This window comes from Lissotriton helveticus, chromosome 4_1 (genome assembly GCF_964261635.1).
Source record: "Lissotriton helveticus chromosome 4_1, aLisHel1.1, whole genome shotgun sequence".
NCBI lineage: Eukaryota > Metazoa > Chordata > Amphibia > Caudata > Salamandridae > Lissotriton > Lissotriton helveticus.
The window spans coordinates 271,217,151-271,238,959 of NC_136063.1; the positions used below are offsets into that span (position 1 = coordinate 271,217,151).

The 21,809-nt window shown below is 50.1% G+C and overlaps 1 protein-coding gene across 16 annotated transcripts in view; it reads left to right on the forward strand.

Moving 5' to 3' along the window:
- CYRIB (CYFIP related Rac1 interactor B) overlaps positions 1-21,809 on the forward strand; it is a 478,070-nt gene that overhangs the window by 343,749 nt on the left and 112,512 nt on the right. For all 16 annotated transcript variants that reach the window (XM_078686758.1, XM_078686763.1, XM_078686757.1 and 13 more), the window contains 2 exons: positions 211-327; positions 20,123-20,202. In XM_078686758.1, the coding sequence (XP_078542884.1) occupies positions 211-327; positions 20,123-20,202 (197 nt within the window). The remainder of the gene's footprint in view (positions 1-210; positions 328-20,122; positions 20,203-21,809) is intronic.

Consider the following 21,809-nt stretch of genomic DNA (forward strand, 5'->3'; position numbering starts at 1 on the left):
CAAATTCAGAGTTTGCCCAGCACCATCATTTTCCGCTAATTTACTGACCCTTTCCCCCCCATATAGACCGTGCCAATGTTGTGTGTCCACTATACTAGGTGCATATTGGGCTGAATTTAGGTTGTGTGCTGCTGTTCAGTTTTGTTTCTTCCACACTTGGCAAATGCCTTACTTGCTACTTTTTCATATTAATTCAATGTTCATTTACAGGCAGAGGGAGAAAATGAAGTTAATAATGAAATGGCAAATAGAATGTCCTTATTTTATGCAGAAGCGACACCAATGCTGAAAACGTTGAGTGATGCGACAACAAAGTTTGTATCGGAAGTAAGTGCACATACTCATACTAAGGAGATTTATTTTTATTAACATTAGTAAAATAGTTTCTTTGTCTGTGCAACCATGAAAGTACTGCTGCAGAAGTGCCTATTCCACACATTTCAGCATGAAGACCATTTTCTCAGTATGGACTTGTGCTTGACCTTCCCTTAACTTACTCAAAGATGTGTATTAAAATGTGACGCCAAACAAAACTGAGTATACATATTCCCATATGAAAGAATTTAACTTGTATAGTAGCATTTACATTGTTCAAGCCCAGAGCCTCTGATGTTCTAGTGTTAGATCATGAGAACTGGTTTACAATTCCAATGGTTTAACACTGATGAATATTCTTAAAGCAAAAACACTATCCTGCCTACTTGTCAAGACTAGGCAGATGATTCAAGAGTACAGAAATCTTTTCTGGTAGTCTCTAATGTTACTGCAACCTCCACTCGTAGTGTAAAGAGGCTTCTGCAACCAGTATGAATACACAGGTGTGTTGTTTACCTTCATGTTCCTTGCCACACAGACCAACGTCCGTGTGGTTTTTCTGTCCTGAAGTCACTCCCTGCTCTGCCTTAATCCTAAATGGCTAAGAGAACTCAGACACTCTTAGCAGCCTTAGAGCTGGCATATGATTGGGTGATGGACATAACCAGGCTTCCGTGTGAGTAAAGTTACCCAATTCATATGGTCAGTATAGTCATAGGGGTTTGCGGTCTCAAGCAAGACAGGATTGTGGGGGGGGGGGGGAGTGGAACCAATACTGCACAGCTTCTTTATGATGTGCTTGGAAGCTAGTGTCACAGTTTGCTATTTTACCAGGGTTTCCCCTTGCAGCGTGTTGGTGATGTTTGTGTCTAGGCAGCAACCTTGGCTGCCTAGACACAAATGACCCTCATGTGTTCTTTTCTTTTAGATGACTGTCAGGTTTGCTGCCTTTTGCCTGATTCTATGATGTTATTTTAATAAGTTAGTGCACATCATATGACAGATGCCCAGATGTGTCGGGACCATTGATTTTGCTAGCTATGTTATTTAGGATTTGATACAAAAACTGTGACGAGCAATAATATTTAGAAACTGATACCCTTCACCACAAAATTAACATTTTGGATGCACAGTGGATACTGAAGATAACTATGAAGGAAATAATCCTCCAACTTTGCATTCAGGAACACCGCAGCTGACAGTATTTCCTATTGCTGAAGATTGGAGGCCTCTGTCGTATTCTAGATCCACGCCTTCTAAATGCTTTCCTGAAGGACACATTCAAAATGCTCACACTGGCACAGGTTCTGCCCTGGTTCGAGTGACTGAATTGTAGCCTTGAACCTGCCGGACGTGCACTTTCATGTGCCTGTCCTTCTGTTCCTCAGATATTAATTGTGGTCTGTTGTTGGCCAGGAGCATTTTAAGTTTGCTCTGCCCTCTTTGACCTTACAAACTCTCCTGGAATATTCACAAAAATGATGGCGGTGGTCTACGCTCAACTTTGGAGGCTGGCGATACCCCTACTTTGACAATTGGCTGTTTAAGTCGGGCTCACTACTGTCAGTTGTACACCACTTCCAGCCAACAGCAGACGTCATGACCCTGTTGGGTTCTCGATCAAAGAGCAGATTTCGGACCTCACTTCTTTGCAATTACTTTGTTTTATTATAGTTCGAGCTTCTTTTGACACAGTGCTGTTCAGGGACACTCCTCTGCTGCAATGAGTCTTAGACATTCGGACAATGATCCTGTTGTTTCTGTCTCTGTTCTGGATCTCAGTGAGAGCAGCTCTGAGTCCTCTAAGCCTGGTGGGCATTGTCCTCTTTGCCAGGTGACCTGTGCGAACCCTGCAGTGGGATCTGCAGTCTTAGTGGCCCCAGCCCCAAGGAAACCTGTTTAATGTTATCCAGGTTTCAGAGGAGGCTGCACAAGATCTGCAGTGGTGGCTGCTGCTAGACCGCAACCTGACCCTTCACCACCCAGAGCTGAATTGGGGAGGTTATCTGGGAGAAGTGGATTTCAGAAGACTCTCGTCTTAAGTAGAAACCCTGATCTACACCATTCTGTGAAGCTGCAATCCATTCTTCTAGCATTGAAGACCTTTCTGCTGTCCAATAAAGGAAAGTCTGTGCAGGTTCACACGAACACCACCACGTGGTGTCCTGTGCTGCCAGGGATCATGAATAGCTGTTGTTCTCTGAAGTAGTCTCGAACATTTTCCGACAGTGGACAGAACCCTGGCTTGATCTTTCCACCTCCATCAAGAACATGCAGTGTGAACATTTCTTTTTGTTGATTTCCTAAGAACAATATCTCTTGGAGGCTCATTCAGGTTAGAGTGGTGAAGGGACTCCAGTGTGAGTTTCTGCCTCTGCTTCTCTTGCCCAGAATTCTGAAGAAGATCTGGAACAACCAGGCCTAAGTCATCCTACTGGCTTCAGATTAGGCAAGAAGAGTGTGGTATCTGGAATGTATGGGCTTGGCTACTGCTTCTTGAGGATCTTCTGACTCAGGAGTAACCCTGGGCAGTGAACTCCGCTTGCGGAGTTTTTTTCCTTGCTCATGCTAGTCAACATCAAGTTGGTAAGCTTTAGCGTGGAAAATCCACCTCCTGGTGAGATTGTTCCTGGTTCGCGATCGTCAACGTCAAGTTGGCGTGCGCGGAAAATCAGCCTCCCAGCGACATTTCTCAATGTGGGCGGTCTGATTTCTCTTTGCGAGTGGTCCTTTCGTGTTAAGAAAGCTGCTGCTCAAGTAAAAAAGGTACTCGAGCGGCAGAATAGAAGCAGTGCCCGTTTGCACTGGGCATGGTGGCGTTCACAATGGTTGCACAGTGCGGATAAACACCCAGTACTGAAAATCACCACAAACTGCAATTATCTTATGCACTCCGCTGCTTGCAGAGTTCTTCGTAGCGCGGCGCAGTTTTTCTTTTGTTGCACTTATGCAGAACTCCGCAAACTCCACCCAGACTTACTCAGGAGCAGGACAGGGTTCTGCACCTGAACCTATACAGTCTACAGTTCCATATGCGGAGATTGAGCATCAGTAGTTGACTGCATTCGATCTACCACCTGAGGTTGTGGATGTCATCATTTCAGCCAGGCATCTATCTCCAAGTTAATCTATGCCAGGATCTTTGTACAAATGTGTTGCCTAGTATGGAGTCAGCCACACTGATGCCTTGTAAGCCAAACTGTCAGATGGTTTATTGTTTTTCTCTTTGGCTCAGCAAAGCCTTGATGATTTTCATCAATGGTTTGACGCACATGTTCTCTCCCAAACCATTCATGATTCCAGTGATATCTTAATTTGGTTCGGACATTCCTCATGTGCTTCCCCTTCGAGCCAATGCAGATCTGCCTGTTGTGTCTTCTGTCAAAGCTGTAGTTATGTGAATGAGCTCCAGGCTCTCTTGGTGCATCCACCCTACACCACCTTCTTTCTCTCAGACAGGGTGGCCTTTTTGCAGAAAGTTATGACTCCTTTTCACTTTCGGCAACCCATCCTCCTCCCAGCGATCTTTGCTCACCATCATCCCTTTAAAGCAGAGGAGAGACTCCATTGGCTAGACCCCAAGAGAGGCTTAAGCTTTTACTTTGATTGTACCAGAGACCATTGTCTAGAATGGTAAGCTTTTTGTAGGGTTCTCTGTGACAAAGAAACTCAAGGAAGTTGCTGAAATGGTTATGTTAAGGTGGATAGTCCACTGCATTCAGATTGGCTATGCATACCCCTGGAAGGATTTGGGGGCCTATGCACCTGGGCTAGGGCAGCTACCACTCTATCAGCATTCAGATTGCCTATTCTTGACATCTGTGAGGCTGTGAAGCAGGTGTCAGTGCATATGTTCAAGAAGCACAACTGCCTTGACAGCCAGGTCAGACTGGAAAGCTATTATGACTTTTTGGACTGATTCCAAACAGACCCTCCACCGTTGGAAGTATTCCTTTGGTATCTGTTCTACAGGTAAGTAATCTGTGTGGTCCAAAGTATGCATCAGTAACCCTTTTTGCTGGTGGATACTCTCTCTAACCATCTAAAAAAGTTCTTCTCTGCCCCAAGTATTTATGATAATGGACGCTTCAGTATCTGGGTGTGGTGCGCCTCTGGACAACTTGACCTTTGGTACTCCGTGGTCTCTGAATGAAACCTGGTTGCAGATAAATGTATCTGAGTTAATTCAATTGGCTCTGAGTTTTGCTCCTGCATGTCAAATGCAAGCAAGTGCAGAGTTTTAACGACTACACTTGTACATTGTATTATCTAAACCAGGATGAGTGGGTTTCCTACCTCTTTGTCAAGGAGCTGTAGTCCTTTGGAGCTTGGCGATAGACAAATTGAGCTATTCGCGTGTGATATTACAGTTAAGGAGAATCATAGCGTGCCTGCAGCAAGATGGCCACACACTAGTGCAGCTCTGCTGGTCAGGGCCGAAATCAGCTAATTATCCTGCATCTCTCGGATCACTCCCGTCTTGAAATACGGTGCCATCGACTTACCTGATTGTGCGCAGTAGATTTTTGTGCAGAAAACGACTGTCTGGGTGCCCTGCAAGCTGTTATCTGGCCTGAAAGGATTGTGCCCGGGTCTCTCAGAGCAAATGGCGGTGTGGGCCCTGTGACCATGGAGGTGGACCGGCGAGGCATGCTGCTGGATTGCGGACCGTCGTGCAGCGCTTCTTCGTACTGCAGCGCGGAGTGCCGGTGAGAGCATTTTGGCCTGAGGTACATGGCCGCGAAGTGCGGTACTGTTGTTGGCTCTGCCGATCCGGACATGGCCTCCATTCTCCAGGTGAGTGCGTGGCGGCGCGGATCCGGTGCCGCCGATCCGCGTTGCTGTTGCCGGCGCTGGGCGCTGTCACCACGGGATCCCAGTGTTGCCACGGCGGTGTGCGAAGCGGCCCTATTGTTTCCAGTGCATCCCAAGCATAGTTGCACATGAAGCGGAGCCCAGCCTTGCAACTCTGTGCTTTGGAGGAACACATTCCTGTTGCTGAGCTAAGGATCAGGCCTCCTATTTGTTGTGGAAGTTGCGCTGCCCTGAATCCACCATTTTGAGGTCCCAGGGTGCGAGAGGAACCTGCTGTGTGTGCTGGCATAGACTCTCCTCTTCTATACAGCTCCTGTACGGTGGAAACTGCTGTGCGCTCCTGGTCCTTGGGGCCCGTGCTGCTTGCCTGTCAGGGGCGCCCTGCTTGCTGCTCGGCTTGTGCTAACACTATATTGGCCGCCATTTTGAATCCAGGTTTATCTTCTTGACAGGTGGATATCACGAGCTATAGGCTAGAAGCCTGGTGGTGCGCTCAGGGCTACAGCGGGTAGGGGATCACTCCTCTACTGACCGGTGGGGACCACGAAGCACAGGATATCCCCTACAAGTAAGCCGGCCTGTCCTGCTTATTTCCCATCGCGAACGCTGCTGCAACATCTACCACCTACTTGCCAACGTTGTGGGTAGCAGGGCGGGTGCTTTGAAATAGCGCACTGACGCGGACACTAGCCTTTCATAATTGCCTGCAACGCATCTGCTGGCACAAGGGGCAAGCCGGAAAATCAGGTACAGCCCATCATTTGAATCGAAATGCCTTAAAAAGTCAACCCCACAGGCTGCATCAGACTCTGAGACTGATGTAGAGGCTAGTAGCACCAGTAAACTTGAACGTATGATGCTTACAATGCAGCAAAGTTTACATACCATAGATAGTAAAATTGATACGCTTAATCTTCGCATGGATAACATGGCGTCCAAGCTGGATAAACATGGTGCGTGCCTAACTGAAGCAGCACAGCGCATTTCCACCACAGAGGACAAGGTTGAGGACATCACCAAATCCTGGGCACAGATGTAGAAGTTACTTTTGGTGATTAATGCGAAGAATGAGGACTTGGAAGCCAGGTCCTGACGCAACAATCTGCGCATTACTGGGGTACCTGAATTCTCGAATATAGGGAAAATGGCGCTCTACATTGAGGACCTGCTTAAGACGATGTTTGGTGCAGAGAACTTCTCCAACATGCTAGTGGTTGAGAGGGCGCATCAGTCCCTTGCGCCGCGCCCAGTTCCGGGAGCTCCCCCCGTCCGATAATCGCTAAACTCCTCAATTCTAGGGATCGAGATGTGGCGCTCCGGATGGCAAGGGAAATGGGCACTACGACATATCCAGGCACGGAGGTTCAGCTATTCCCGGATTTTACAACGGTGGTACAGCAGGCTTGGCGGGAGTTCCAGCTGGTTAAGAAACGACTGTGAATGCTGGAAGTTCAATATGCGATGCTCTACCCGGCCCAACTCAAGATTCAGCATGGCAGCAAACCTAGAATATTTACGACACCAAAGGACGCTAAGCTCTTTGCTAAACAACTTGAGCGCAAAGACACTGCAAGGGTAGAGGGTAACGAAGCGTACAATGAAGACAGACAACTGCAAATAGTTCATAGGTTTCCATTGTTACTATTGTTCGCAATCTTTGGGAGTAAGGATTCACAGATGCAATACACACAAATTCTATGATGTTATATGTTTGACATGTGACAGGGGTTTGGGCCTGCATCATCAATCAGACGACTTGTAAAGCGCGCTACTTACCCATGAGGGTCTCAAGGTGCTATGGGGAGGGGGTGCTGCTACTGTTCGAAGAGCCAGGTCTTGAGGAGTCTTCTGAAGGTGAGTAGGTCTTGGGTCTGCTGTATGTGGGTAGGGAGGGTGTTCCAGGTCTTGGCGGCGAGGTAGAAGGATCTGCCGCCGGAGGTCATACGTTTGATGCGGGGATAGCGGCGAGGGCGAGGCTAGCGGGTGGGGGTGTGGAAGCTGAGTCTGCTGTTAAGGTAGGCTGGTCCGGCGTTGTGGAATGCTTTGTGTGCGTGGGTGAGGAGCTTGAAGGTGATCCTCTTGTCATCTGAAACAAACAGGTTAGTATTAGATTCCTTACTTTAGAATATCCCCAGGCGTCGGACTGGATCCGGAAATTTTTGCGTAGCAGCACCCTTGCACGTCGGTAGGCATCGTCTGCGGCTCCGCCTCCGTCGTGGGTGCCGGAATGACGTTGCCGGAGTACTTAGACGCTGCCCTCGGGCGCTGACGTCAGTTCTTCTTTTTTCCGCGCCAGCAAGTGCCGATCTGGCAAAAGTGGTACCCTTAGTCAATTTTCGACTAAACTTTTTCGATCATTTTTGATCTACTTCGAAGTCTGTATGACTCCGACGGTGCCGGTAGGGATGCCTTGGTTCAAACCCTGCGCCGACTGCGACCGACTGATGTCGGTTACCGACCCTCATCGCCGGTGTCTTCATTGCCTAGGCCTCGACCACGACGACAAGGTCCTTAAACCGTGCAAGCTCGGCCGAGCCTCTGCTGCCGTTTAATGAGGCCTTGTCTGATGTCCTTATGGGCACCTGGTACAGGCCTGCTACAGGTCAGCCTGTAGATAGGAGCGTGGCCAGACGCCACCGCCCGGGTCCAGGCAACCCGGCTTTCCTGTAAACCCACCCCACCCCGAGAGCCTGGTCATCAAGGCCTCTAACTCCCAGACCGCTTTCCCGGAAAGGAAGTATTCTCATCCTTGAGTTTGGGATTGCGGTCAGTGAACACCGCATGCCTCTTGGGCCGCTACACCCACTCTCTGTGGGGCACGGTTGCGGACGTGCTGCCACAATGTTCGGAGGAGGTCCGGACTAAACTCACCCAAGCCCTTGCGGAGGGTCGAGATGTGGCACGGTACTCCATCCGGTGTGGGCTGGATACCACGGACTCACTGGGCAGAGCGATGGCAACGACTGTGGCGATTGGCGATTCGTCACCACGCCTGGTTGAGGTCCGCCAACTTCTCGGCTGATATCCAGAACACTCTTATGGACATGCCATTTGATGGCCGTCGCCTCTTTGGCGACCAGGCAGACCATGCGCTTGAGCGATTTAAGGACTCCAGGGCTACGGCCAAGTCCTTGGGCCTCTCGGCCCCCGCGCCAGCAAACTGGTGCCTTTCGCTCCTTTCGTGGCCAAGGAAGCGGCGCCCCCACACGTGCTGCCAGCCACGCGCCGCAGTCTAACATCCAGCGCGGTGGCGGCCGTGGAAACTGCCGTGGCGACGGTCGGGGACAACGGTGCGGCCAGTCCACACCTGCCCCTGCAGCATCCGCCTCGAAACCTTCCTAGCCCGAGCTTTCAGGCCCATGTGACGCCAGTGGGAGGCAGGGTTCGCCATCACCACCTCCACTGGCGCACTGTTACATCGGACAGGCGGGTGCTGCAAATCGTCCGAAGGGGCTACTCCCTCCCCTTCGAGGCGACCCCTCCAGCCATGCCACCGCAGTACCACCGCGTGTCGGGGGATCACTTGACACTTCTCAGAGAGGAAGTTACGGCCCTCTTGGCCAAGGGGGCCATCAAGCTCGTTCCTGGGCCAGAAGTAGGGTGGGGTTGTTACTCCCACTACTTTCTGGTTCCCAAGAAGGGCAAAGGGAGCCTACGCCCTATCTTGGACGTACGGAACGTCAACGGCTTCCTCCGGTAGGAGAAGTTCAAGATGCTGACGCTAGCTCAGGTCCTAGCTGCCCTGGATCCGGGAGAATGGAGGGTAGCGTTGGACTTGCAGGACGCTTATTTTCATATCCCCGTCCTGCCGGCCCACCAGCGTTACCTGCTGTTCACGGTAGGCCACGAGCACTTTCAGTTTAGCGTGCTCCCCTTAGGCCTTACCAGCGCCCCGCGGGTGTTCACGAAAGGGATGGCGGTGGTCGCAGCTGATCTGCGCAGGTTAGGGGTTTCAGTCTTCCCCTACCTCGACGACTGGTTGTTGAAGGCGGGCTCGCCCCAGACAGTAGTCGGCCACCTCCAGACTACGGCCGACCTCCTGCACCTGCTGGGGTTCTCCATCAATGTGCCAAAGTCACACCTGTGTCCCTCTTAGAAGCTCCTCTTCATCGGAGCGGTTCTAGACTCAGCGCGGTTTCGTGTTTATTCTCCCGAATAGCGGGTTTGGGATATTCAGGCTATGATTCCGATTTTTCAGCTATTATCCCGAGTCTCAGTCAGGTTGACGCTGCGGCTTCTGGGGCTGATGGTCTCCTGCATCCTTCTGCTGCATCACGCCAGGTGGTGGATGCGGGCTCTGCAGTGGGACCTGAAGTTTCAGTGGGCCCAGCATCAGGGCAACTTGTCTGACCACGTCTTGATCTCGGAGGGCACTGCAAAACAGTTGCAGTGGTGGCTCACGGAACGCGATTGGGTCAGCGGCAGATCCCTCTTCCTACCCCAACCGGAGCGCGTAGTTGTGACTGACGTGTCCCTCCAGGGTTGCGAGGGCCACATGGGAGAGGAGGAGATCAGAGGACTCTGGTCTCCAGCGGAATCCCAGCACCACATCAAGCTTCTGGAGCTGCGGGCGATCCGGCTTGCACTGAAGGCATTCCTCCCCTCTGTCCGGGGGAGTGTAGTGCCAGGAGGCCTTGCGCCTCTGGGAGTGGCTGGAACATCGGGGCGTGACCCTGGTGGTTCAACACCTGGCAGGTTCTCTGAACGCCAGGGCGGACAAACTCAGCCGTCGGTGCATGATGGATCACGAATGGCGTCTGAACTCGGACGTGGCGCAAGGCCTCTTTCAGCAGTGGGGAGAGCCTTGGTTAGATCTATTCGCCACCGAAGAGAACGCGCAATGTCATCAGTTCTGCGCGTTGGAATTTCCAAGGCGGGACTCGCTCGGCGACGCTTTTCGTCGCGAGTGGAGCTGCGGTCTGTTGTACGCCTTTCCGCCTATACCACTTCTGCCCAGAGTGCTGAAGATCAGACGTGACCGGACCCAAGTTTCCTTGTCGCTCTGGACTAGGCACGAAGGTATTGGTATCCCGAGCTACTCAGTATGTCTGTCGATCCCCCGATTCGTCTGCCTCTTCAGGAGGACCTTCTGTCGCAGCAGCAGAGGACGGTCCTCCACCTGAACCTGTCCAGTCTCCACCTCCAAGCTTGGAGATTGAGCGGCGACAGTTGAGGCCATTTGACTTGCCTCCTGAAGTTTGTACTGTGATTCTGGCAGCCAGGCGTCCCTCCACAAAGTCGGTATACGCCCGCAGGTGGAACAAATTTGTGGCATGGTGCACAGCAAAGGGTGTGGATCCTCTATCTGCACCCCTTTCTGAGGTTCTCCTCTTTCTTTCTCTTGCCCAGCAGGGCTCTGCTCTGGGCACTATCAAGGGCTACCTTTCTGCCTTTTCAGCCTTCTTGAGGCTACTGATCAGCCATCTTTGTTCAAGTCCCCCATTGTAAATAGGTTTTTGAAGGGCATCGCACACGTTTCCTCCTGTTCCATTCGCGATGCCTCAGTGGGACTTGAACCTTGTACTTACTTTTTTGATGTGCGCTCCCTTTGAGCCACTTCATAACTGTCCTCTCCGCCTTCTTACTCTGAAGACTGCTTTCCTGGTTGCCATCACCTCTGCCAGGAGGGTGAGTGAGCTCCAGGCTCTTTCCTCTAAACCTCCTTTCTTTTCTGTCCATCCGGACAAAGTTGTGTTGCAGACAAGACCCTCTTTCCTGCCCAAGGTAGTCACAGCCTTCCACATCGGGCAGTCCATCACTTTGTCCTCCTTCTTTCCGCATCCCTCGAAAGAGGAAGAGAGGCTTCACCGTCTGGACCCAAAACGTGCGCTCTCCTTCTATCTGGATCGCACTCGCCAGTTCCGGGTGGATGACCAACTCTTTGTAGGTTACATGGGCGCGAAGAAAGGTCGGGCGGTGCACAAGCGGACCATCTCTCGGTGGGTCGTCTTGTACATCAAAGTATGCTACTCCTTAGCTAAAAAGGAGCCTCCTGTTGGGCTGAGGGCCCATTCCACTCTGGCCATGGCGGCTAATACTGCCGGACATATGTCAGGCAGCTACGTGGGCCTCTCTGCACACATTTGCAAGACACTACTGCCTGGACAGCCAAGTCCGGAGGGACGGTTTCTTTGGCCGTTCCGTCCTCCAGGACTTTCTGGTGTGATTTTTGGTTCGCAGACCCACCACCGGGGTTGGTATTGCTGGGGTATCTATTCTAAGGTAAGGAATCTAATACTAACCTGTTTTTTTCAGATGCACAAGTTACTTACCTTCGGTAACGATATATCTGTTAGAAACAGTAGTTAGTATTAGATTCCTTACCGACCCACCCATCCTCCACGTTCTGTGAACCGATATCTAGGGTTAAGGTCATCTCCTTTCAGGGCCCTAGTTTCATGGCACCAGTGTTGGTTTTAATCATGGCTCTGTTTCTGGCGCGGAAAAGCTGTGTAAGAACTGACATCAGCGCGCGAGGGCACCGTCTAAGTACTCCGGCGACGTCATTCCGACGACGGACGCGGAGCCGTAGACACCGCCTACCGCCGCGCAAGGGTACTGCTACGCAAAAATTTCCGGATTCAGTCTGACGCCTGGGTTTATTCTAAGGTAAGGAATCTAATACTAACTACTGTTTCTTACAGATATATCGTTACCGAAGGTAAGTAACTTGTGCGACGGGGAGCCAGTGTAGGTATCTCAGGTGGGGGGTGATGTGGCTGCGGCGGGGGACGTTAACGATCAGTCGGGCGGAGGCGTTTTGGATGCGTTGTAGTCGTTGTAGGTGTTTGGCTGGGATTCCTACGTACAGTGCGTTGCCGTAGTCCAGTCTGCTGCTTACGAGGGCCTGTGTCACCGTTCTTCTTGTTTCGGTTGGGATCCACTTGTAGATCCTGCGACATGCATCCTGCCACAACCTATTCACTAACAATCGACATTAACGGCTCGCTGTGCTTTAGCCCTGTACTGTGGGGAACTGTATATGTGCATGTAGATACATCTAAGGTTTGGAAATATTTCTTTTTTGGCATTGTGTTGCGATATAGGTGGTACAGTCAATACACTGATACACGTGATCATAGTTATATTACGGTACTGCATCTGCCTGTCCTGCTGGTATCGTACATGGTATGTGATGGGAATGTATGGTGTACTTAGTCATATTACATTTTTCTGTGGGAAGACTGTATCTGTTGGGTGTTGCATTTTGCCTTCGAGATAAGTGATTTTCTGCACGACTGTTATGGTAAGACATGTTATAATCTGATGTGCTGAGGGGAACATAGGTATGGCCTAGACCCCTCTCATATCAACGAGGGGGACCTTTGGCACCTAGTGACCTCCATAAGGGTACACCCCAAGCAGTTATACATTTGTTATTAGGGTATGGGCAGACTTTCTGCTTATGGTGGGTGGGATGGGGGGGGGGGGCTTCTTTTTATGGTTTTTCTGTCAATGGGGCTGCTGGGCATAATTGGGATGCCTGAGTGGGAGGGTGGGGGTTTGGTTGGGGGTTTGTTTTACTGCACTATTAAACGACTCCGAGTACATTATGGTAGCCAGAATGTGAAATACAGCTTGAATACAGTGACACAGTGTGATGCACAAACTGTGACTGGAATAACTGATGACTGAGGTAGACAAACTTACATGGTTGACGTGGAATGTCAGGGGCCTTAACAATCTGAGAAAAACAAGGCAAGTACTAGCCTACCTGGATAGACATAATGTGCAAATGGCGTTCCTACAATAAACTCATTTGTCCCAGCAGGCAGCTTATAAAGTGGCCACAAAATGGGCTGAGACAAAATGGGCATCCACTTACTACTCCTATGCGAGGGGTGTAATGGTTTTAATTAAAAAAATCTATCCCTTCCTGATGACGCATGTGGACATAGATGATAATTGATAATGGAAGATATATTATCTCTGTGGCATGTTGGTAACTCTTCATAATTTATATGGTCCTAATGTTGATGACCCTGAGTTCTATGATGCGGTCTGGAACAAAGCCTATAGACTGCAGCCAGCTCCCATTGTTTGTGGGGGGGATCTGAATGTGGTCTTGGATTCGGAATTAGACCGCCACTCCAAGGTGGAGTATGTTGCCAAGAAGGCCGCGCAGGCCGTTAAAAATGGTATGCAGATATTATCCCTAATATACATTTGGAGGCTGAAGCATCCAGAGCAGAGGGAGGGCACATGTCATTCTTGCCCACATCACTCTTGGTATCGTTTAGACTATTGGTTAGTTACGGATGAGATCAACTTGATGATCACTAAGGCATTCCATCTGCCTAGAACGCTTTCTGACCACTCTCCATCCCTGTTTCAAATGTTTATACCTACATACACTCCACCCCAATTCCAATGGAGGCTGCAGGCCACTGCTCTGCAGGATCAGGTGTTCCGGGAGGGGGTGAGGGATGCCATTGTAAATTACTTTGCTGAAAATACTGGCTCAGTTGACAATTTGAGTACACTGTGGGAAGCGTTCAAAGTTACAATTTGGGGTGTGTGTATAGGAATACAGGCAGGCGTACTTAAATCGCCACTGGGCTCTATGAAGTTGCTGGAGCAGGACCTGATAGAACTAGAACGCCAGTACACGACGACATCAAATATCCAAACCTTGGCATCAATTAGTACTAAAGTGACTGAATATAATGATTTAGCGGACTCGGAAGTCAAACATATGTCGCGGCGATGGACGGCCAGATATTATGGTGAGGGCGGAAGGCTGGGTAGGACTCTAGCAAACAAAATCAAAGTGCCTTGGGCAAAAAATAGTATGATACAATCTATTGTGGATGGGGATAATCGGCATTGCGAGTATCCTTGCAACCTTGGTACGGTATTATACGGATATGTAAAAAGCTAGACAGACAGCGGATGAGAACTAAATAGTGCAGAATCTAGAGGATATTGCCTTGGTGTGGTTGTCGAAAAGGCAAAAAGATTTTTTTAATGCACCCTATCACGACTGGCGAAATACGTGATGCAATCCTTGCTTTGCCCAATGGCAAAGCTACAAACGTGCTCCCTGCAGAGTTTTATAAGGAGTATGTTGATTTACTGGTGCCGCATCTGCATACCATGTTTGAGGATGCCTATGAACAGCAGACACTGCCAAGCACGCTCCGTGAGGCACTGATTGTAACCTTATTGAAACCAGGGAAGTAATCTGATAAATGGGAGTCCTTTAGACCGCTGTCCTTAATAAATACGGACGTTAAAATACTTGCGAAGGTCCTTGCCATGAGGTTGCGATTATTATTGCCCGTCATGGTGCTGCCGGATCAGTCTGGTTTTGTCCCTGCTCGATCCACAGTCCATAACCTGCGTACACTATTTACATCTTCTAGAGCCCACTTTGCCTGCTGCGGTGGTCCTTTTGGACTCCGCAAAGGCATTTGACTCCATCTCCAGGCGTTCTATGATAGCAGGGCTACATCATATGGGGGTACCCTTTAATAACACCAACTGGATCAAATTATTGTATGAAAATCCTGTTGCCCGAGTGAGAGTGAATGGTCGGATATCTGAGCCGTTCCCAATTCGACGTAGAACGAGGCAGGGCTGTCCTTTATCGCCTATACTCTTCGCGATAGTGCTGGAGCCTCTGGCTTATATACTGCGGCAGAGTCATGCCAAGGCGGTGTTGCGTTTTCATCAGAGACCATTGGTAGTTTCCATGTACGCGGATGACATGGTTTTATATGTGCGAGAGCCAGCAGTGTACATAGAACAACTAATTATGGAATATATAAGGTTTGAGTGGCACTCCGGGTTAGGGATCAATTGGAATAAATCGGTGGTGTTCTCTTTGACGACAGTCACAAAGAGATTTGAGGTAGGATTCCCTCTGGTGTGGAGTGATGAACTGGTTAAATATTTAGGAGTGTGGGTTCACAGCGACCCGCAATGCGTTCTTAGCGAAAACTATGGCACTGCGATTACCCAGCTTGAGGAGCAGGTCACTCGATGGATACGCCTACCATTGACATTTGCGGACCGGGTGGCACTGCTTAAAATGGTAGTTTTACCAAAATTAATTTGTATACCTATTTGTCACTATACCCATAATATTGAAGCCACATTTTTTTAACACACTTCGCAGCTTACTGATTACTCTGGTTTGGGGAGGGTGGGGGGAAACGTGCTTTAAATGGGAGGTCCTGACACACCTTATGAAATGGGAGGCTTTAAAGCTCCTGATATACACTTGTACTACTTATGTGCCCAAGCACAATATGCCTTTTATTGGCAGAACGCGCTGCCATACACACCACATGTAGCGGTTGAAGCTGGGGCGCTGCGGTTCGACCAGTACCGCTAAAGGCAATGATTGTGAATAGCACAACAGTGTTTGAAAAAGGTGAAATAGATACCGTACAATGTACAGCACATGCTTGGAAAGAACTCTGTAGGTGAGCTGCGAGATTCCCATTGTATGCGCCGTCAATGCCGCGTTTACACCATGAGAGCATATCAGTGTCCAGAGAACCGGGCTCACTCAGTTTTGCAAGGTGCAGGAATGTACACTATGGGTGATGTTTACCCTGCTGGCAAATTTCTTGAAATTCAGACATTTGTGGGGGAAGATAACAGGCCCGCTATGGAGACGTTTATATACAGTCTATTGAGAGCTGCGGTTAGGGCATTATACCCCGGATTACGTGACAAGCCCCCTACTTTAACAGCGTTACAGATACTAAACACTTCGCAGCTTAGAACTAAATTGATCACCAGATTGTACACTGCCTCACAGGCTGATGAGGCGACTGTTGCAATGGGACCTATGGGACGATGGAATGATGCATTACCACAGCCACTCACAGAAGATGAGTGGGAGTCGTGCTGTAGGCTGGTTAATATGCGTCTAATGGAGATTTACGTTAATACACTATAAATATCTTCATCAAATGTATTATACGCAGACACGGCTCCATAAATATGGGCTCAGGATCTCGCCCTGCTGTAGGCGCTGTGGGACGGATAATGCTGACTTCTGTCACCTGGCTTGGAGCTGTCCGAAGGTGGCGGACTTCTGGGACAAAGTCACATGGGCCTTGAGGGAAATGATTGGTGAACCTGTATCCTGTGATAGGACTTTGTGTTCTAGGAAATGTGCTAAAGCTCAAATCTTGTAATCGGAAGTTGGCTGCAATGGTGCTGCTGTTGGCGGGACGGAGGGTCTCAATTCACTGGGATGGTAGACCTGCACCACAAATGACACAGCGGCTTAAAGATGTTGCATATTGTTGTGATCAATTGGTGTGTTATGGGGAGTGTGAAAAGTTGGCCTGGTATATGATGTTCACTATTCCAGTGAACACCTTGCACCAGTCCAAACAACCCTTATGGTGATGGTTGTAAGTCAACCTTATAGACCAACTATCCTAGTGGTAGCGTGGACAGAACAGTCTTAGGCTAAAAGACTCTTGAGATCGTGTAAAGCCAGCTGTTTTACCAAATGTAACCCCTTGAACATCAAATGAAAGGACACCACACAGGATATATGTAAACTATATATGTATTTATTTACTAACACACTCCTCTGAACTCTTTGAGATCAGAGGCCAAAGCACATAACAAGTTACTTAGTCAGAATACGTTAAGTTACACAATTTACAGTTAGGCCCTAGGGGCGAAGCAAACCATATATTAAGAAAGTGGTATAAGTACCACGTCACGAGAAAAGGAAAGGCCTAGGGCCTAGGGAATCGCTGGGGCTACACTATCTGAACCTTAGTTAAAAAGTAGGAGGACCACAGGCGGCGCGTGCAGTGTCTTTACACACACGCGTGAGTCAATACAAAGTCAATGGGAACTTGGATAAAGAAGGATTTAGGACACTTCCGGTTTAGCTAGAAGGAAACAACTAAAAACCTAGACACTTGGATAGTCAATACCCTTGGGAGCACCGAAGTACTCGTGTTACCTCACCCACAGGAAGCGGGTGCATAGGTGTGAAGATGTCTGGTTTCGCCGTTGAAGCCTATGGAGACCTGGAGGAAAGATGCTGCAGGCGACCAAGAGGAAGATGTCCGGGTGGATCGAGGATGAAGAGGACCTGAAAGCAGAGGGGACAGAGTCTGGGTCACTAGCCAGTGACCTGGTGGAACCAGGAAGGAACCAGGCAACGACGAGGAGCAATCTGGTGCTGTCGTGAAGCTTGTCTCTTTAGCCATGCGGACCAGGAGGTGTCGAGGACGAACAGGTGCTGGAGAGGAGCTGTCCCACGAAGGTTCTCGCAGATGGAAGGGTCGACTGCCGGATTGGAGTCAACAAGCATTGGCAAAGGCAACCCACACAGGATTCAAAGAAGGCTTCTGATACAGACCAGCAAGATCTGAGGTGCCTCACCTTTGCAGGGAGGCAAGGGCCAGTCTGGAGCAACCAGACCAGCGAGTTGGTTCAAAAGGATTGTAGTCACAGAGGCTACTAGCCAACGGGCCAGCAACCAGACAACGCGTCGAGCAAAACACAAGCAGAAGGGCCCCACGCAGAACTCGTGGAGTGTGGAGGGCTGATCTTCGGTGGAGGTTGGATTCGGGGCTTCTCAATCCCCAGTGCACAGCTTCGAGGATACCTCTGGAGCTGTACAGTTAGCAAGGTGCAGGCTTTTCAAGATGTCCGGTCCCACGTGTCTCGTCTCCTCCACGGATCTCAGCTATGCTGCAGTTGTGAAGAGAGGGTCAGAGGTCTGGAAGTCTGGGTCTTGTCCGGCTCTGTGCTCGGGTCCCGGCGGGAGCATCGAGAAAGCAAGCCGTTGATTTGCTGGATGGTGCCTGGTTGCCCAGGGTGGTCACTCCTTGGCCACAAGGAAGATTCTTCAGTTTTCAGCAGAAGGTCGAAGGTCCAGAGTTTCGTGTCAAGTTTCGATTCCAGGATTAATCTAAAGTCCTAAGACTCCGCTCCAACCTTTATACAACTAAAAGGGGCTGGATTACTTTCTAGGTCCCTCCTATGGGTGGGACCAGGAAGGGGGTGGTTACACCCCCTTTTCTTTGTCCAGTTTCGCGCCAGAGCTGGGGCTGGAGTGCCCCAGCAACCGGTTTGAACTGGGGTATGCATGGAGCACCTAGTGTGCCCCAGGCAGTGTCTCATTCTATTCAGCCCTCCCTGTCCCAATACACAAAGTCCTGTCTGGGGTGGTGCTCTCACCTCTCCAGGCAGGAAACCTATTGTCCAAACCTCCGTGACTGGAAGGACTCCCAGCAGCAGGAGGTCAGACTTGTCTGTGGCAGCAGCGTCCATTTTGTGACGCTGGGGCTCTGGTTAACTTTAACCGGGATAGTCAGCAACAACATGTCTTCTTCCTCTAGAAGAGTAGTATTCCAAAGCGTATGACACCTTACATGACATGTTTTGATAAAGCCAAACCAGAGTTAGCATTTAACCGCGAGGTTCATAAGTATATGGTATGGCAATATCATAGAACAGCTATAAAGACATGGTTCCGAAAGCTGCAGACAGGCGCAGCTCATGCTAGAGCACCATCTCACACATGACCAAGCACTCTGCCTCCAGGATTATTGAGGCCTGCCATAGGAGTGACTTATAGGTTACTATGTGTCTATATAAGGTAGGTATAGGGATACTATACCTAAGCAAGGGGTGATTACACGACCTTGCCCCAGTTGAGTGATCAGCCAGTTGTGTCAATTTAGGTGGCCAGCCAGGGGTGGCATAATATATGCTGCAGCCCCTGGTAGGCCTGGGGTGCACCTATGCCCTGGGTACCTATGGTACACTATACAGGGACTCACAAAGGTGACCCAATATCCAATTTGGTATGTACCTACAGTACATGGAGTCCATTTTACAGAGAGAGCAGCTAAACACAAGGCAAAAAATCTGGGGTAACCATAGTCAGGTGTCCACCTTCCTACAGGGAGGAGCTGCCACAAGCCTCAAGACTGCGTGACATTTGGGGTCCTTTTACTGCTTATGTAGTAGCGCACTCGACTAATGAATAATGTCTCTCAATATTCTCCTGACATTGATGTATGATTTGCTATTCTACTGTGTGTTACTGGGCTATACTTGAATTTGATAATGCTGTCGCACCTTGCTGCTATGTATTCTGTAATATGAACCAAAGGATGAATACGTGTTCTTGCTGTTAACTGAAAATGTATAAATAAATAAAAAATATAGAGATCCTTGGCCATAACCTACAGCACAAAGTTTAGTGAGTCATGATTGCAGGTAAGTATCTTGCTCCATATACTATACTTTTAGGATAACCTCCGACTGTGTAAACAATTCCCTTTTAGAATAACTGTATGTACATTTTTCTTTTCTGTAGATCTTAATAATCTGACAGGAACATCAACGGTACAGCCTGGCTATAGGAGACCAATAGCCACTTAAATTTTTGCAATTTCAAAAGATCATGTTTGGAGTGAAGAGAAAGATCTGTATCGCAGAGGATGTCTATTTGTGAGATATTGCTCCAGAAGGTTTCTTTATTAGCTGTGAAGACCTTCTCATTAATGTGTGCTACCAGAACTAATGATTTTTAGTGAACACCTTAACCGCGGCGGCAATTCTGCTGCGGTGGAGGCATTACATTAGGTGGGCGGGGCTTCTTTGGCCAACGGATGTGCGCAGCACTACTGAGGTAGTGCGCACGACAGCCGTTGGCCGACAGAAGCAGCGAAGGGGTTAAAATACGTTTTCAACTGAAAACAGCCAAAACCAACATGAACTTAAAAAAAAAAAATAGTCTGTAGTATTTTCTGGTGTACTGCCCAGGTATCCTTTAGCCGGCAAGCTCTCATTCATATTCTAAATGATCTGCTAGCAGGTTGCAGCAACTCCTTAAGAGTCTTTGCAGTTGTAAATCAAATCCTAACAAATCCTTTCATTTGCCATAAGAAACACAAGTGATATTCGCGACTTTTGACTTTTGTACTCCAGTTACAGTTCTTGATATTTCCTTTTGTGCTTTCTCCTAACACAGTACTTTTATTTTCCACAGAACAAAAACTTACCTATAGAAAATACGACTGATTGTTTAAGCACCATGGCTAGTGTGTGCAAAGTGATGCTGGAAACGCCGTAAGTATTTTTAATCCGCTTTCTGAAGAATATAATGGGACTGTTTGATGCATACGCCGTAAAACTTAAATCCGAAAGAAACAGGTTAGTATTAGATTCCTTACCTTAGTATACCCCCAGGCGTCAGACTGGATCCGGTAACTTTTGTGTAGCAGTACCCTTGCGTGTCGGTAGGCGTCCTCTGCGGTTCCGCGTCTGGCGTCGTTGGCACTGGGATGACGTCGCCGGAGTACTTAGACGCCGCCCTCGCAGGCTGACGCCAGTTCCTATTTTTTCCGCGCCAGCAAGCGCCGATCGGGAACAGTGGTACCCTTGAGTCATTTTTTGAACGACTCCGACGGTGCCGGTAGTGATGCCCGGGTTTAAACCCTGCGTCGACTGCAGCCGACTGATGTCGGTTACCGACCCCCATCGCCGGTGTCTTCATTGCCTGGGGCCCGAACACGATGACCAGTCGTGCCCCAACTGCTGGGCCTCAACGTCGAAGGCTAGGCGAGAGCGGTCCCGCAATCGCCTTGAGCTCTGGCAGTCGGCCCGCGCCGTTCGAGGTCCCGGTCCGGGAGGAGGTCGAGGGACCGGTCGCGGGGCCGGAGTCATCACGACTCGGAGGATCGACACCACTCCTCGAGCTACAAGTCCTCAGGTAAGAGGCACAAGAAGTCGAAGAGGCGACATCGCTCTTCTGACTCCCCCCGACGCTCGCGCGACGCGGCCAGGGGTTCGGGTGACACCGCCCACGCTGCTCCGTTGGAGCCGCATGCGTTGCGGCCTGCTCCATACCTGCCGGTCCCTGCGGAGAACGCGACTCCGGAGGAGATTGACGCCTTCCTCTCAGCCATGAGGTCGCTCACTCCTCCGTCGGGTTCCGCGGCGCCTTCGGGCCGCGCGGCCCCAACTGGGAGTCCAAGCGTGCCGGGTGCTTCGGCCCCGGCGCCGTCGGGTGCTTCGGCTCTGGTGCTGTCGGTGACTTCTGTCCCGATGCCACAGATCTCTGCCGGATCCGGGCCATCGCCGGTCGACCTTACGACCTCGCTGGCGCCAGCTCCAAGGGTGCCGGCGCCGTCCCTCCGTCGGTCCGGCGCCGGAGCGGCGGCGATCGACGCTGTTCTCGACGCCGATGGGAGATTTTTACTTCTATGACCCGGCCCCATCTTTTGACCCTGAGTGCCAGGAGATGGATGGCGAGGCGGAGTGGGAGGGGATCTGAGGACCCTCTGGCACGTGAGTGCCAGCCTTATCAGGACTAGGAAGGTGACCTAGGGGATGCCAGAGGTCCGGACACTTCGCCAGGCACTGGTGTTGTCTCCCCTCCTACTGTGGCTACGGAGGAGGGGGCAGCCTATAGTGTGGTGTTGACGCGGGCGGCCAAGGCCTTACCCTTGAACTCCCCGTCGCGGCCGTGAGGACTAACCTCCTCACTGAGGTCCTAAATCGCAAGCAAGCTTCTCGGAGCCTCTGTTGCCGTTTAATGAGGCCTTATATGACACTCTTTTGGGCACCTGGTCCACGTCCGCTACAGGTCCCCCTGTAGATAGGAACGTGGCCAGACGCCACCGCCCGGCTCCAGACGACCCTAGGTTTCTGTCCACCCACCCCACCCCCCGAGA